This window comes from Rhinoderma darwinii, chromosome 1 (genome assembly GCF_050947455.1).
Source record: "Rhinoderma darwinii isolate aRhiDar2 chromosome 1, aRhiDar2.hap1, whole genome shotgun sequence".
Taxonomy (NCBI): domain Eukaryota; kingdom Metazoa; phylum Chordata; class Amphibia; order Anura; family Rhinodermatidae; genus Rhinoderma; species Rhinoderma darwinii.
The window spans coordinates 634,721,284-634,738,368 of NC_134687.1; the positions used below are offsets into that span (position 1 = coordinate 634,721,284).

General features: G+C 43.6%; 2 protein-coding genes across 5 annotated transcripts in view; one reads left to right on the top strand and one right to left on the bottom strand.

The window, feature by feature from the left end:
• The window catches only part of LOC142654474 (uncharacterized), a 1,458,099-nt gene that overhangs the window by 903,914 nt on the left and 537,100 nt on the right, over positions 1–17,085 (top strand).
• Positions 1–17,085, bottom strand: part of LOC142654947 (uncharacterized) — a 78,333-nt gene that overhangs the window by 45,231 nt on the left and 16,017 nt on the right. For 2 of the 4 annotated variants that reach the window (XM_075829101.1, XM_075828964.1), the window contains exon 2: positions 1,431–1,559. In XM_075829101.1, coding sequence (XP_075685216.1) covers positions 1,431–1,559 — 129 coding nt within the window. Of the gene's footprint in view, positions 1–1,430; positions 1,560–3,954; positions 4,047–17,085 lie in introns of those variants that run through there. The other 2 variants (XM_075829017.1, XM_075828973.1) reach the window with 2 other exon arrangements.

The following is a 17,085-nucleotide window of genomic DNA, read 5'->3' on the forward strand; positions in this document are numbered from 1 at the left end:
GCATGCACATATACACATACATGACAACATACATACAAAAATAAACTCACCTAAGACATTCCCACGAAGAGCTGAACGGTCCCGTCACTTTTCTTCTCCCATTCACAATAACAGAGCGGTGGGCGCAGATGACGTAATCACGTGGGCCTGATATGATTACGTCATCTGCGCCACAACGCATTGTTACTATGAATGCGAGCGGCGCCAAGAAGAAGGAAGATGGCAGGTGACGGGACCGTTCGGAGCGCCGTTAGAACGTCTTAGGTGAGTTTATTTTTTTAATATATTTTTAGTTGTTCCCTGAGTGCTGATGCAGCACCGGTACGGCGGGTACAAAAATGTAGTGACAGGGTTGGGGAGGGAAAGTGGCTTGCCGAAACGGGGTGAATGTAACGTAGTGTAGGGTAGGGTAGTGTAGGGTAAGGTAAGGTAGGGTAGATGACATTCACGGTAAGTGCATCTCAATCGGGCTTACCATGCCCGCTTGAGACGAACATTCTCCCGATGTTGCTAGAACTACAGTATCTAGCAACATCGGGAGCGCACACACTGCAGAGCAGAGTGGCTTGATTGACATCGAGCCGCTCACGCCCCTTTTTAGAAAAGATAACCAGCACTTGCTGAGTTATCAAGTGTAAAAAAAAGGCACTTAGGAAATGAATTAAATTTTTTTAACAGCAAATGTTTTAAAATTCATTTCCTGCTTAGAATGTGTAAAAAAAAAAAAAATTGGAGTCAACTTGGGACAACCCCTTTAAGAACTATCTTCAGTGTAAAGAAGAACAAGGAGCCCTGGAAGGGATGATAAGGCCACCACAGAGCCCTGATCTCAGCATCATCGAGTCTGTCTGGTATTACATGAGGAGACGGAAGGATTTGAGGAGGCCTACATTCACAGAAGATCTGTGCTTAGTTCTCCAAGATGTTTGGAACAACCTCCGTGTCGAGTTCCTTCCAAAACTGTGTGCAAGTACCTAGAAGAATTGATGCAGTTCTGAAGGCAAAAGGGTGGTCACACCAAATATTGACTTGATTTAGATTTCCCTTCTGTTCATTCACTTTGTATTTTGTTACTTGATTAAAAAAAAAAAACTATTAATACTTTACAGCATTTTTTCACAACTGCCAAAAACTTTTGCACAGTACTGTACATCTTTCACATAGATAGAATGAGTGGGTTGAAAAAAAAGCCCTAAGTTCATCAAGTTCAACCTTTTTAGATTTACAAACCCCAGTAGATCCAGAGGAAGGTAAATCAATCTTTAAATGTCAGAGAATTACATAAAGTGGAAAATTCCTTCCTGCCCGCGGCTGACAACCGGACAGGTCCCTGGATCCACATTCTACATTACTACCAGTGACCCTGTATATTGTGTCTTACAAGGAAATTATTTAACCCTTCCTTATATATCTCTCCACACTTTATTTACCATTACCAAATCCGGTGGGAGCAGGTTCCATAACGTTACGGTTCGGACAGTGATGTGCGGCTTTAGGACTTTGTGATGAAATTGCACTTCCTTTTATTGTTAGCAGTGACCCCGTGTTCTCTGCTGGGCCTGTAAAAAAAAAAGTTGCTTTGTTTTTATAGGGACATTTCCATATTTATATAAAAGATATCCCCTCCCCCACAGCCTCCTCTTCTGTAAGGGAAATACATTTAGTTTTGATGACCTTTCTTCATAACATGTCTCCCATAACTGGTATTATCCCCACATCCAAAATATCCCCCTCCACAAATAACATGACCATTAAAGGGAATGTGTCGCTAGAAATTGTTATTTTTTTTTTTTTCAGTTAAACAGTTAGTATATAAGTGATTAAACATGGTTTTAATTTTTTCACAAGTCAGGAAATATTATAAATTAGATTCTAATTTATAACATTTCCATGTGCTGGTCACTAGAGGGAGCAATTCCCAAAATTGCAGCATTGCAATGTGGTAAAGCAAACTCATTGCTTTATGCTGCAAATTTGGGGTAGACACACTCGCTCTAGTGTCCTCACACAATCCCCCCTCCCTTATTCTGGCTAGAGCCAGGAGAAGGATGGGGTTAAATCTTCAAACCTCCTACACTGCGTGCCGCCATTTTCTGAGCGAATGCACAGTGTAGGAGGATTAGATACAGTGATAATCAGACAGTATAACACGAACATAATACACACATCACATACACAAACATAACTTACCTGCTCCTGCCGCCGCTGCCGCCTCCGCTCCTACTCCTCGCGTCTACATATGGAAGGAAGCCATCTTACTGTCTGGCCGCGGCTTCCGGTCCACATGAAAATGGCGCCGGATTTCGCTCTGCCGAAGACCTTCCTTTTGGTCTGTTTGGGAGCGGCGCATGCGCCGTTCCCACACAGACGGCGTACGCTATAGTGAATGAAACGGCTCCCGTTCACATTCTCTATGGGGATGGATGTGCCGTATTCCATCTCTGTATGTGTCGTTAATCGAAACACACAGAGATGAAAAAAAAATGGCAGCCCCCGTAGAGAAGTAAAAGTAAGAAAAAAGTACAACACAAAAACACAAATAAATAAAATTAATTTTAATATCATACTAAAAGCAATATTATATAAAAATTATTTATTTCGTGACACCTTCCCTTTAATTGGTGACAGAAAAAAAAAACCTCTGGTGGTTATTTTGTGATTTTATGCATTTTGCCCGAAAAATAAATTGAACGCTACACACATTTCCTTGAGGATGGTTCTTAAAAAAATCTACAGCTCGTCCTGCATAAAAAAAGACCTCACACGACTACAATCATGAAAAATAAAATGTATGTCCAACCAATGGAGGGGCAAACAATTTTATTGGTTTTAAGCCAAAAATCTGTGAGATCATTAAGGGGTTAACATGTAGTAAAGGGATCGAATTCTACACCAACTATGACTGAGACAAATGAACCCCTTAACGCTCAGTGACGTACTATTCCATCGTGCTGACCGCCCCGTTCGCGCTCAGCGACGGAATAGCACGTCACAGGGAAAATGCATCGCCATTTTCCACCGACGCGTGCACGAGCTGTGACAGCTGCTGTTTCCGACAGCAGGCTATCACAGCTCAATACGCCGGGACCTGTCGCGATGGTCCCGCCTCCACGATCGCCACTATTGGTCAGTGAGTAACTGTCCAATAGTGGTGATCGACATCTAAACTTACTCTCCCTGACATCACATCCTGCAGCACCCGCCGTGAACGCCTCTGTTGGAGATAGCGAGGCATTCAGAGCGGTTGTGAGAAAGAGAGAGAGAGAAAAGGAATTAAAAAAAAAAAAAAAAGTTAAAAAAAGTCTAAAAAACAACTTTTTTCGGCATCCCACATCTCCCATCCACTACCCAGTCCTGTACTCTTCCTCCTTGTATTCCCCAAACGTTTTTGGTCAGTGATCACCTATCACTGACCACTTCAGGATCAATTTCTTGGTCCCTGGGGATAATTTTTTTCTTTATAAAACATATAAAAAAAACAAAAAACCATTTAACTTAGACAATTTAAAGAGGCTCTGTCACCAGATTATCAAATCCCTATCTACTATTGAATATGATCGGCGCTGCAATGTAGTAGTATAAAAGTTTTTTTGTTTTTTTTTGAAAAATGGTAATTTTTGCCCAAGTTATGAGCAATTTTATATTTATGCAAATGAGCTTTTCAATGGACATCTGGGCGTTTTCTCGTTTTACCAACTGGGCGTGTAATTGTGTTTTTACCAACCGGGCGTGTATTGTGTTTTTACCAACCGGACATTGTGAATAGAAGTGTATGACGCTGACAAATCCGCGTCATACACTTCTCATCGTTCCCACCCAGCTTCTTTCACTGCAGACACACAGCGTGACGTCACCCACAGGTCCTTCAACCTTGGCGTCGGACAGAGAAGATACATGGGCTCCAGACGTCCGGGTGGGTAATATGCTCGTCTCTAGGGAGTTTACTATGCTTACCTGCACACGGTGATGCTGCTGCAGATTCAACTGTACTCTCTCGGACGGCTGGAGCCAATGTATCTTCTCTCTTCCGACGCCAAGGTTGAAGGACCTGTGGGTGACGTCACGCTGTATGTCTGCAGTGAAAGAAGCTGGGTGGGAACGATGAGGCCCACAGGTCCTTCAACCTTGGCGTCGGAAAAGAGAAGATACATGGGCTCCAGCCGTCCAAGAGAGTACAGTTGAATCTGCAGCAGCATCACCGTGTGCAGGTAAGCATAGTAAACTCCCTAGAGATGAGCATATTACCCACTCGGACGGCTGGAGCCCATGTACCTTCTCTGTCCGACGCCAAGGTTGAAGGACCTGTGGGTGACGTCATGCTGTGTGTCTGCAGTGAAAGAAGCTGGGTGGGAACGATGAGAAGTGTATGATGCGGATTTGTCAGCGTCATACACTTCTATTCACAACGCCCAGTTGGTAAAAACACAATACACGCCCAGTTGGTAAAACGAGAGAACACGCCCAGTTGTCCATTGAAAAGCTCATTTTCATAAATATAAAATTGCTCATAACTTGGGCAAAAATGATCGTTTAAAAAAAAAAACAAAAAAAAAAAAAAACACGTTGCTATTATCTACATTGCAGCGCCGATCATATTCATGTTAGGAACCCTCGCCCTAGTTAGGTTTAGTCTCAGGTAAGCCCACTCGTTCTATTAAAACACCAATTTTTTGGGCTGGTTTAGGTAGCAGCCTATTGCTCCTAGTTAGGGAAGGAATCAAACATGTCCCAACGGACATTTAGTGCCGAAGAGGCATATTCATTTCTTGCCTCCGACACAGACTCGTTGGATGGTGAGACGCCCCAGGACCACCACTGCAGTTGAAATCCCCGAGCGAAATGACCCCACCGCAGCTCAAACCCCCGAGCGAAGTGACCCCATTTGGACCCCCACACCAGACATTTATGAGCCCCAAATCCCAGAGTACACGGGCACCTCAGGGATAACATTTAATACAGCAGGGCTCAGTGAAATTGACTTTTTCAAGTTCTTCTTCACTGATGACTTTATAGATCTTATTGTCTCCCAGACTCATTTATATGCCCAACAGTATATTACTAAGAACCCCACATCATTGTATGCCCAATCCCACAGGTGGACTGTAGATACAGCAGAGTTGGGCAAGTTCTGGGGACTTCACTTGAACATGGGGCTTCTGAAAAAGCCATCCATTAGGACCTACTGGAGTACGGACATCTTATACCACACCCCGATGTACCGTATGGCCATGTCCAGGATGCGTTATGAGGCAATACTTCGCTTCTTACATTATACAGATAATGAGCAGTGCCCACCCCGAGATGACCCCAGTTTTGACCGTTTGTATAAACAGAGACCCCTATTAGACCGTTTCAGTGCCCGGTTTGCCCAAGCATACACCCCGAGAAGTGTATTTCTATTGATGAGTCCCTGGTGCATTTTAAAGGGAGGCTTCAATTCCGCCAGTACCTGCCGAGTAAGGGGGCAAGGTATGTCGTGAAGATGTACAAGCTGTGCGAGTGCATCAGGGTATACCTACAAATTTAGGATATATGAAGGGAAGGACACCAGTATTCAGCCCCCAGAATGCCCCACCTTACTGGGAGGTAATGCAAAAATTGTGTGGGATTTGGTGCACCCACTGCTGGACCAGGGTTACCACCTCTACCTGGATAATTTTTATACCAGTGCCCCACTCTTCAAGTGCCTCGCTTCCAGAAGTCCTGCGGCATGCGGCACTGCTAGAAGAAATCTGAGAGGCCTCCCTAAGACTCTGCTTGGGCAAACACTCAGAAGGGGTGAGAGCAGGGCACATTCTAGCAGCAACATATTGTGTGTCAAGTACAAGACAAGAGAGATGCCACACCAGTACCCCTGTACCTGTACGAGGTACCAGTACAGAGACCCCCAAACCAGACTGCATCCTGGACTACAATAGGTATATGGGAGGGGTGGACTTGTCAGATCAAGTCCTGAAGCCCTACAGCGCCATGCGGTGTGGTATAAGAAGCTGGCCGGGCACCTCATACAGATGGCATTATACAATGTGTACATGCTACGTTGATGTACAGGCCAGAAGGGAACTTTCCTGGAATTTTTCAAGAGGTGGTTATCAAGAACCTAATCTTTAGGGACCAAGAAGGGGGACACCCAGTACTTCTGGAAGCGAGGCCACACGCATCGTACCAGGGCAACGCTTTCCAGGAGAAGTTCCCCAAACTGGCAAGAAGGGAAAAAGTCAAAAGAGGTGCAGAGTCTGCTCAAAGAGGGGGATAAGGCAGGACACAATATACCAATGTGACACGTGTCCCGAAAACCAGGGCTCTGTATGAAAGAGTGTTTTCGAATTTATCATATATCCCTTAATTTTTAATCTACCCTGTAGCACTCCGCACAGCTTATCCCTCATCTTTCCCTTCTGAGCCCTGCTGTGTGCCCAGGCAGCAGATAACAGCCACATGTAAGGTATTGCCGTACCCAGGAGAACCCACATTACAGCTTATGGGGTGTATATCTCCGGTGGCACATGCTGGGCACACTATATCGGACATGGACATGGCATATATATATAAAATTGCAAATCTCACTCTGCACCATCTGCTGCGCAATATCTTTTACATAGTACCTGTGGGGTCAAAATGCTCACTACACCTTTAGATGAATGTCTTAAAGGGAATGTGTTGCCAGCAAAACATGTTGTTTTTTTTTTAGTTAAACAATTAGTGTGTAGGTGATTAAACATTGTTCTAATTTTTTTCACGAGTCCGGAAATATTATAAATTGGATTCAATTTATAATATTTCCCAGCACTGGTCACTAGATGGAGCAATTCCCAAAATTGCAGCATTGCATGTGGTAAAGCAACCACATTGCTTTATGCTGCAAAATTGGGAAAAAATCCCTCGCTCTAGTGAGCTCTCAGAATCCCCCCCTCCTTTATCCTGGCTAGTGCCGGGAGAAACGAGGGGTTTTAACGGTCTAACCTCCTACACTGTGTGTCGCCATTTTTTGAGCTAACACACAGAGTAGAAGGTTTACATACACTAGTAAAACACACTGAAACACGAACATACATAGAAATCACTTACCTGCTCCAGTCGCCGCCGCTCCCTCCGGTCCGTCCGCTCCGTCTGTTGCCGCTGCTCCATGTGCACAAGTCCGGAAGCCGCGACCGGAAGTAGTAATCTTACTGTCCGGCCGCAACTTCCGGTCCACAGGAAAATGGCGCCGGATGGCGCACATTTCAAATCTGACTGTGTGGGAGCGGCGCATGCGCCGTTCCCACACACACGGCGTACACCATAGTGGATGGAACGGGCCCCGTTCGCAGTCCCTATGGGACTGGAGCTGCCGTATTCCATGTCTGTATTTGTCATTAATTGACACATACAGAAATGGAAAAAAAAATGGCAGCCCCCATAGGGAAGAAAAAGTGTAAAAATAGAAAAAAGTAACCCACAAATAAATATAAACGTTTTTAATAAAACCCTAACATAAAACTGATATAAAAAAAAAATTTGGGTGACACTGTTCCTTTAAGGGGTGTAGTTTTTAAAATGGGGTCACTTCTCTGGGGTTTCAACTGTACTGGTACCTCAGGGGCTTTTGCATACATGACTTAGCACCAGAAAAGCTCCAGTAGGCCAAATGGTGGTCCTTTCCTTCTGAGCCCTCCCATGGGCCCAAACGGCAGTTTATCGCCACAAATGGGGTATTGCCGCACTAAGGACACATAGGGCAAAAAAATTGGGTATTTTATTCACTGTGAAAATAAGAAATTTTGATAAAAAATGACATCTTATTGGAAAAAATGAAATTTTTTTAATTTCACAGCCCAATTCAAATGCGTGCTGTGAAAAAACTGTGTGGTCAAAATGATAACAACAACCATAAATGAATTCCTTGAGGGGTGTAGTTTCCAAAATGGGGTCACTTTTGGGGGATTCCTACTGTTTTGGCACCTCAACGCCTCTTCAAACCTGGCATGCTGCCTAAAATATATTCTAATAAAAAAAAGAGGCCTCAAAATGCACTAGGTGCTCCATTGCTTCTGGGGCTTGTGTTTTAGTCCACGAGAACAATAGAGCCACAATGTGGGACATTTATAAAAACTGCAGAATCTGAACAATACACATTTAGTAGTATTTCTCTGGTAAAACTTTGTGTTACAGAAAAAAATTGAATCAAATTGAAATTCCGCAAGAAAAATGAAATTTACAAATTTCACCTCCACTTGCATTAATTCCTGTGAAATGCCTAAAGGGTTAAAAAAAACTTTCTAAATGCTGTTTGAATACTTTGAGGGGTCTAGTTTTTAAAATGTTTTTTTTTTATTGGGGTTCCTAATACATAGGCCCCTCAAAGCCACTTCAGAACTAAACAGGTACCTTAAAAAAAAAGGCTTTTGAAATTTTCTTAAAAATATGAGAAATTGCTGTTTATGTTCTAAGCCTTTTAAAGTCTAAGAAAAATAAAAATGTTCGAAAAACGATGCCAATCTAAAGTAGACATATGGGAAATGTGAACTAGTAACTATTTTGGGTGGTATAACCATCTGTTTTAAAAGCAGATGCATTTAAATTCTGAAAAATGCTATTGTTTCTACATTTTCTCTACATTTTGCAATTTTTCACCAATAAACACTGAATTTATCGACCACATTTTACCACGAACATGAAGCCCAATGTGTCACGAGAAAACAATCTCAGAATCGCTTGGATAGGTTTAAGCATTCCGACGTTATTACCACATAAAGTGAAATATGTCAGATTTGAAAAATGGGCTCTGAGCCTTAAGGCCAAAACTAGGCTGCGTCCTTAACCCAGAGGCTACAGTTGATTCTGCAGCAGCATCAGCGTTTGCAGGTAAGTAGCTACATCTTACCTGCAAACGCCGATGCTGCTGCAGAATCAAATGTAGCCTCTGGTGCCGATGTGTCCTCGCTCGTCTGACACGATGCAGGACCTGGGGAAGTGACGTCACAGCGTGATCTGCCAGAAGCTGGGCGTTCTGAAGAGAAGTGGATGATACTTCTCGTCAGAACGCCCAGCTAGTAAAAGAAGTAAAAACATCCAGATGTAACGAACACAATACACGCCCAGTTGTACTTTTACTTTTAAACACGCCCAGTTGTACTTTTGCAAGCCTCATTTACATAAATACAAAAATGGTCATAACTTGGCCAAAAATGCTCGTTTTTTAAAAATAAAAACGTTACTGTAATCTACATTGCAGCGCCTATCTGCTGCAATAGGAGATAGGGGCTGCAAAATCTGGTGACAGAGCCTCTTTAAGGCTCAGAGCCCATTTTTCAAATCTGACATATTTCACTTTATGTGGTAATAACGTCGGAATGCTTAAACCTATCCAAGCGATTCTGAGATTGTTTTCTCGTGACACTTTGGGCTTCATATTCTTGGTAAAATGTGGTCGATAAATTCAGTGTTTATTGGTGAAAAATTGCAAAATTTAGAAAAAAAAATAGCATTTTTCAGAATTTAAATGCATCTGCTTGTAAAACAGACGGTTATACCACCCAAAATAGTTACTAGTTCACATTTCCCATATGTCTACTTTAGATTGGCATCGTTTTTTGAACATTCTTTTATTTTTCTTGGACGTTACAAGGCTTAGAACATAAAACAGCAATTTCTCATATTTTTAAGAAAATTTCAAAAGCCTTTTTTTTAAGGTACCTGTTCAGTTCTGAAGTGGCTTAGAGGGGCCTATGTATTAGAAACCCCCCATAAAACACCCCATTTTAAAAACTAGACCCCTTAAAGTATTCAAAACAGCATTTAGACAGTTTCTTAACCCTTCAGGTGTTTCACAGGAATTAAAGCAAAGTGGAGGTGAAATTTGCAAAATTCATTTTTCTTGCTGAATTTCAATTTTATAAAAAAAAATTCTGTAACACAGAAGGTTTTACCAGAGAAACACTACTAAATATGTATTGTCCAGATTCTGCAGTTTTTAGAAATGTCCCACATGTGGCTCTAGTGTGCTCGTGGACTAAAACACAAGCTCCAGAAGCAATGGAGCACCTAGTGCATTTTGAGGCCTCTTTTTTATTAGAATATATTTTAGGCAGCATGCCAGGTTTGAAGAGGTGTTGAGGTATCAAAGCAATGGAAACCCACCAGAAGTGACCCCATTTTGGAAACTACACCCCTCAAGGAATTCATTTATGGTTGTTGTTAGCATTTTGACTGTATAGTTTTTTCACAGCACCTATTTCAATTGGGCTGTGACATTAAAAATATGACATTTTTTCCAATAAGATGTAATTTTTGATCAAAATTTCTTATTTTCACAGGGAACAAAATACCCCATTTTCTTGCCCAATTTGTCCTTAGTGCGGCAATAGCCCATTTGTGGTGATAAACTGCCGTTTGGGCCCATGGCAGGGCTCAGACGGAAAGGACCACCATTTGCCCTCCTGGAGCTTTTCTGGTGCTAAGTCATGTAAGCAGAAGCCCCTGAGGTACCAGTACAGTTGAAACCACAGAGAAGTGACCCCATTTTAAAAACTACACCCCTTAAGACATTTATCTAGAGGTGTAGTGATCATTTTGACCCCACAGGTACTGTGTAAAAGATAATGCGCAGCAGATGGTGCAGAGTGAGACTTGCAATTTTCTACACATATATATATATGGCATGTCAGTGTCCGATATAGTTACATAGTTTGTACGGTTGAAAAAAGACATGTCCATCAAGTTCAACCAAGGGATGGGAAAGGGGAAGTGGGATGGGAAAGGGGAAGTAAAAAATTTCTACACATAGCAGTTAATATTTTTTTGTTCTAGGAAATTATCTAAGCCTTTTTTAAAGCCATCTACTGTCCCTGCTGCGACCAGCTCCTGCGGTAGGCTATTCCATAGATTCACAGTTCTCACAGTAAAGAAGGCTTGTCGCCTCTGCAGGTTGAACCTTTTTTTCTCCAGACGGAGGGAGTGCCCCCTTGTTTTTTGAGGGGGTTTTACATGGAACAGGATTTCACCATATTTTTTGTATGCGCCATTCATATATTTATATAAGTTAATCATGTCCCCCCTTAGTCGTCTTTTCTCAAGGCTAAATAGGTTTAGTTCTTTTAATCTTTCCTCATAACTTAGATTCTCCATGCCCCTTATTAGCTTCGTTGCTCTTCTTTGTATTTTTTCCAACTCCAGGGCATCCTTTCTATGAACTGGAGCCCAGAACTGGACTGCATATTCTAGATGAGGCCTCACTAATGCTTTGTAAAGTGGTAATATTACATCCCTGTCCCGTGAGTCCATGCCTCTTTTGATACACGACAATATTTTGCTGGCCTTTGAAGCAGCTGATTGACACTGCCTGCTGTTATTGAGTTTATGATTTATAAGAACACCCAGATCCTTCTCAACAATTGACTCCCCCAGTGTAGCTCCCCCTAGGACATATGATGCTTGCAGGTTTTTCGTACCCAGATGCATAACTTTACATTTATCTACATTAAACTTCATTTGCCAAGTGGACGCCCAAACACTTAGTTTGTTTAAATCTGCCTGCAATTCACAAACATCTTCCATAGTCTGAACTATATTACATAGCTTGGTGTCATCTGCAAAAATAGAAATAGTGCTATTAATCCCATCCTCTATATCATTAATAAATAAGTTGACTAATAGTGGTCCCAGCACTGAACCCTGGGGTACACCACTTATAACTGGGGACCATTCAGAGTAGGAATCATTGACCACAACTCTCTGGATACGGTCCTTGAGCCAATTCTCAATCCAATTACAAACTATACTTTCTAAACCTATAGTCCTTAATTTACCCATTAGACGTCTATGAGGGACAGTGTCAAATGCCTTTGCAAAGTCCAAAAACACTATCCACAGCGGCCCCTCTGTCTAGGCTTCTGCTTACCTCTTCATAAAAACAAATCAGGTTGGTTTGACAACTTCTGTCCTTTGTAAAACCGTGCTGGCTGTCACTTATAATACTATTTATTGTCACATAATTCTGTATATAGTCCCTCAATAGCCCCTCAAACATTTTCCCCACAATTGATGTTAAGCTTACTGGTCTATAATTACCCGGCGAAAACCTAGAGCCCTTTTTGAAAATAGGCACCACATTTGCCCTGCGCCAGTCCCTTGGCACTATACCACTCATGAGAGACTCTCTAAATATTATGAAGAGGGGGACAGAAATAACTGAACTAAGCTCTTTAAGAACTCTATATAGTGTGCCCAGCATGCGCCACCGGAGATCTACACCCCATAAGCTGTACCATGGGTTCTCACGGGTACGGCAATACCCTACATGTGGCTGTTATTAGCTGCCTGGGCACACGGCAGGGCTCAGAAGAAAAGGACTATTTGGTCTACTGGAGATTTTCTGGTGCTAAGTCATGTATGCAGAAGCCCCTGAGGTACCAGTACAGTTGAAACCCCTGAGAAGTGACCCCATTTTAAAAACTACACCCCTTAAGACATTCATCTAGAGGTGTAGTGAGCATTTTGACTCCTCAGGTACTGTGTAAAAGATAATGCGCAGCAGATGGTGCAGAGTGAGATTTGCAATTTTCTATATATATATATATATATATATATATATATATATATATATATATGGCATGTCAGTGTCCGATATAGTGTGCCCAGCAAGCGCCACCGGAGATCTACAACCCATAAGCTGTAATGTGGGTTCTCCCGGGTACGGCAATACCCTACATGTGGCTGATATCAGCTGCCTGGGCACACAGCGCGGAGTGCATCAGGGTAAATAAAAAATTAAAGGCTGCATGATAAATTCAAAAACAATCTTTCATACAGAGCCCTGGTTTTTAGGGACACGTGTCGCATTGGTATATTGTTTCCCTCCTTATCCCCCACTTTGAGCAGACTCTGCACCTCTTTTGACTTTTTCCCTTCTTGCCAGTTTGGGGAACTTCTCCTGGAAAATGTTGCCCTGGTACGATGCGTGTGGCCTCGCTTCCAGAATTACTGTGTGCCCCCCCTTCTTGGTCCCTAAAGATTAGGTTCTTGATAACCACCTCTTGAAATTCCAGGAAAGTTCCCCTCTGGCCTGCACATCGATGTAGCACATACGCATTGTACAATACCATCTGTATGATGTGCCCGGCCAGCTTCTTATACCACACCCTCGATTTCCGCATGGCGCTGTAGGGCTTCAGGACTTGATCTGACAAGTCCACCCCTCCCATATACCTATTGTAGTCCAGGATGCAGTCTGGTTTGGGGGTCTCTGTACTGGTACCTCGTACAGGTACATGGGTACTGGTGTGGCCATGTATTGTTGTCAATACAAGGACATCTCTCTTGTCCTTGTACTTGACACACAATAAATTGCTGCTAGATTGTGCCCTGCTCTCACCCCTTCTGAGTGTTTGCCCTGCAGAGTCTTAGGGAGGCCTTTCAGATTTCTTCTAGCAGTGCCGCATGCCGCAGGACTTCTGGAAGAAAGGCACTTGAAGAGTGGGACACTGGTATAAAAATTATCCAGGTAGAGGTGGTAACCCTCGTCCAGCAGTGGGTGCACCAAATCCCACACAATTTTTGCATTAATTCCCAGTAAGGGGGGGGGCGCATTCTGGGGGCTGAATACTGCTGTCCTTCCCTTCATATATCCTGAATTTATATGTATACCCTGATGCACTCTCGCACAGCTTATACATCTTCACGCCATACCTTGCCCTCTTACTCGGCAGATACTGGCGGAATTGAAGCCTCCCTTTAAAATGTACCAGGGATTCATCTATAGAAATAAACTTCTCGGGGGTGTATGCTTGGGCAAACCGGGCACTGAAATGGTCTAATAGGGGTCTCAGTTTGTATAAACGGTCAAAACTGGGGTCATCTCGGGGTGGGCACTGCTCATTATCCGTATAATGTAAGAAGCGAAGTATTGCCTCTTAACACATCCGGGACATGGCCATACGGTACATCGGGGTGTGGTATAAGATGTCCGTGCTCCAGTAGGTCCTAATGGATGGCTTTTTCATAGGCCCCATGTTCAAATGAAGTCCCCAGAACTTGCCCAACTCTGCTGTATCTACAGGAGTCCACCTGTGGGATTGGGCATAAAATGATGTGGGGTTCTTGGTTATATACTGTTGGGCATATAAATTAGTCTGGGAGACCATTAGTTCTATAAAGTCATCAGTGAAGAAGAACTTGAAAAAGTCCATCTCACTGAGCACTGCCGTGTTAAATTTTATCCCTGAGCTGCCCGTGTACTCTGGGATTTGGGGCTCAAATGTCTGGTGTGGGGGTCCAAATGGGGTCACTTCGCTCGGGGGCTTGAGCTGCGGCGGGGTCATTTCGCTTGGGGGCTTCAACTGCAGTGGTGGTCCTGGGGCGTCTCCTAAGGGGCTCCTCTTCTTCATCACTGGATGAGGTGGATGATAAGTAAAACAGAGTCTCACCATCCGACGACTCTGTGTCGGAGGCAAGAAATGAATATGCCTCTTCGGCACTAAATGTCCGTTGGGACATGTTTAATTCCTTCCCTAACTAGGTGCAATAGGATGCTACCTATACCAGCCAAAAAAATTAGTTTTTATAGAATGAGTGGGCTTCCCTGAGACTAAACCTAACTAGGGCGAGGGTTCCTAACACTAAACCTAACTAGATTTTATTTGAATTTCCCTGAGACTAAATCTAACTACGGCGACTATTCCCTGACACTAAACCCAACTAGATTATTCCGAGCTTCCCCAACACTAAACCTAACTACGGTGACGGGTACCTGACACTAAACCTATCTAGATTATTACGAGCTTCCCTGACGCTAAACCTAACTACGGTGATGGACACCTAACGCTAGATCTAACTACGGTGACGGAATACTGACAATAAATTCCCTGACGCTTTTTGACGGTTCCCTGACACTAACTAACCCTAATACTAAACTAACCAGTTAAATTGTCAAAATTGGCTAAACTATTTTTTTATTTTTATATTTTTTTTGTTTTATATGAAGAAAAAAACTAAAATAATCCCCAGGGACCAAGAAATTGTTCCTGAAGACTAAGAAGTGGTCAGCGATAGGAGATCACTGACCAAAAACGTGGGGGGAACACAATGAGGAAGGGTACAGGACTGGGTAGTGGATTGGGGAGGTGGGAAACAGAAAAAAGTTGTTTTTTAACTTCTTATTTCACTTTTTCCACACTTTCTCTTCTCTCCTTCTCACAACCGCTCTGAATGCCTCACTAACTCCAACAGGGCGTTCAGGGCGGATGTGAGGTAAGGGAGAGGAAGTGAAGCGACTGATCGCCACTATTGGACAGTTGCTCACTAACTGACCAAAAGTGGCGATCGTGGAGGCGGGACCATCGCGGCAGAATGGCGATGCATTTTCCCCGCGACGTAATAGTCCGTCGCTGAGCGCGAACGATACACTTAGCGCAACGGATTATTATGCCACTGAGCGCGAAGGGGTTAAATCTACAATAAAAAAGTGACACTTCCAGGATAGATTTTTCCAATTTTAATGTGACTAAGGGTATGTGCACACGTAGTGACCAAAAACGTCTGAAAATACGGAGCTGTTTTCAAGGGAAAACAGCCCCTGATTTTCAGACGTTTTTTGAGCAACTCACGTTTTTCGCGGCGTTTTTTACGTCCGTTTTTGGAGCTGTTTTCATTGGAGTCTGAGAAAACGGCTCCAAAAAGTCCAAAGAAGTGTCCTGCACTTCTTTGACGAGGCAGTCATTTTACGCGTCGTCATTTGACAGCTGTCAAACGACGACGCGTAAATTACAGGTCGTCTGCACAGTACGTCGACAAACCCATTCAAATGAATGGGCAGATGTTTGCCGACGTATTGTAGCCTTATTTTCAGACATAAATCGAGGTCGTGTGAACCCAGCCTTAGGGGGTGAAGAAGCCTCTGCTTTGACTAAGGGAGGGGGTTTCAAGCCATTAATTATAGGATATATGAACAGTAGTTATTTTTCCTTCCACCTAGGCCTCATGCACACGACCGTAAAAACACCCGTTATTACGACCCGTAATAACGGGCTCATAGACTTCTATTGGCCACGGGTACCTTCCCGTTTTCTTACGGGAAGGTGCCCGTGCCGTTGAAAAAGATAGAACATGTCCTATTTCAGGCCGTAATAACGGCACGGACAGCCAATAGAAGTCTATGGAGCTCCCGTAATGACGGGTGGCTACGTGTGTGCACCAGTCATTACGGGAACGTTGCTAGGCGACGTCGGTAAATAGTCACTGTCCAGAGTGCTGAAAGAGTTAACTGATCGGCAGTAACTCTTTCAGCACCCTGGACAGTGACTATTTACCGAATATAGAGCAACCTGTAAAAAAAAGAAAAAGACGTTCATACTTACGGAGAACTTCCTGCTTCCTCCAGTCCGGTCTCCTGGACGTTGCCTTGGTGACGCGTCCTTCTCGACATCCGGGCCGACTTCCCTGGATGACGTTTCAGCCCATGTGACCGCTGCAGCCAATTACAGGCTGCAGCGGTCACATGGACTGCCGCGTCATCCAGGGATGTCGGGCTGGATGTGAAGAGAGGGAAGCGTCACCAAGACAACGGCCGGTAAGTATGAATTTCTTTAACTTTTATTACAGAAAGGGCTGTCCCTTCTCTCTATCCTGCACTGATAGAGAGAAGGGGCTGCCGATTAGTGCAGTGTAATTTTGCAGCCAAAAACGTGCCCGTAAATACGGGTGCAAAACGGGTGGAATACGTGTGACACCGGACCCGTATTTACGGGTGGGAAAAAATACGGTCGTGTGCACGAGGCCTTAGAAGTGCAGAATTGTTGGAGTGTGCAGAAGAGAAGACTCCAGTATTATAAACCTGCAGAACATCTTTCCAAACGATTGTCATGTCCGCTGCCCACACATGGTAGAACTTTACACTCCTCGTGTTATAAAGATTATAAGAGCAGCGCAGATCAGTCACTGGTTATATAAGAGAATGTTCACCAGGGCCAGATGTGGCCGCCTACAGTACGGAGCAGATCATCTATGATGGGGCCCCGTGACCCCCACAACTGACACGGGGTCTTCAGCGACCGTGTTTCTAAGTATCAGAATCCTTACTTTATAAAATACTTTCTTCCTCTATGGACTGGC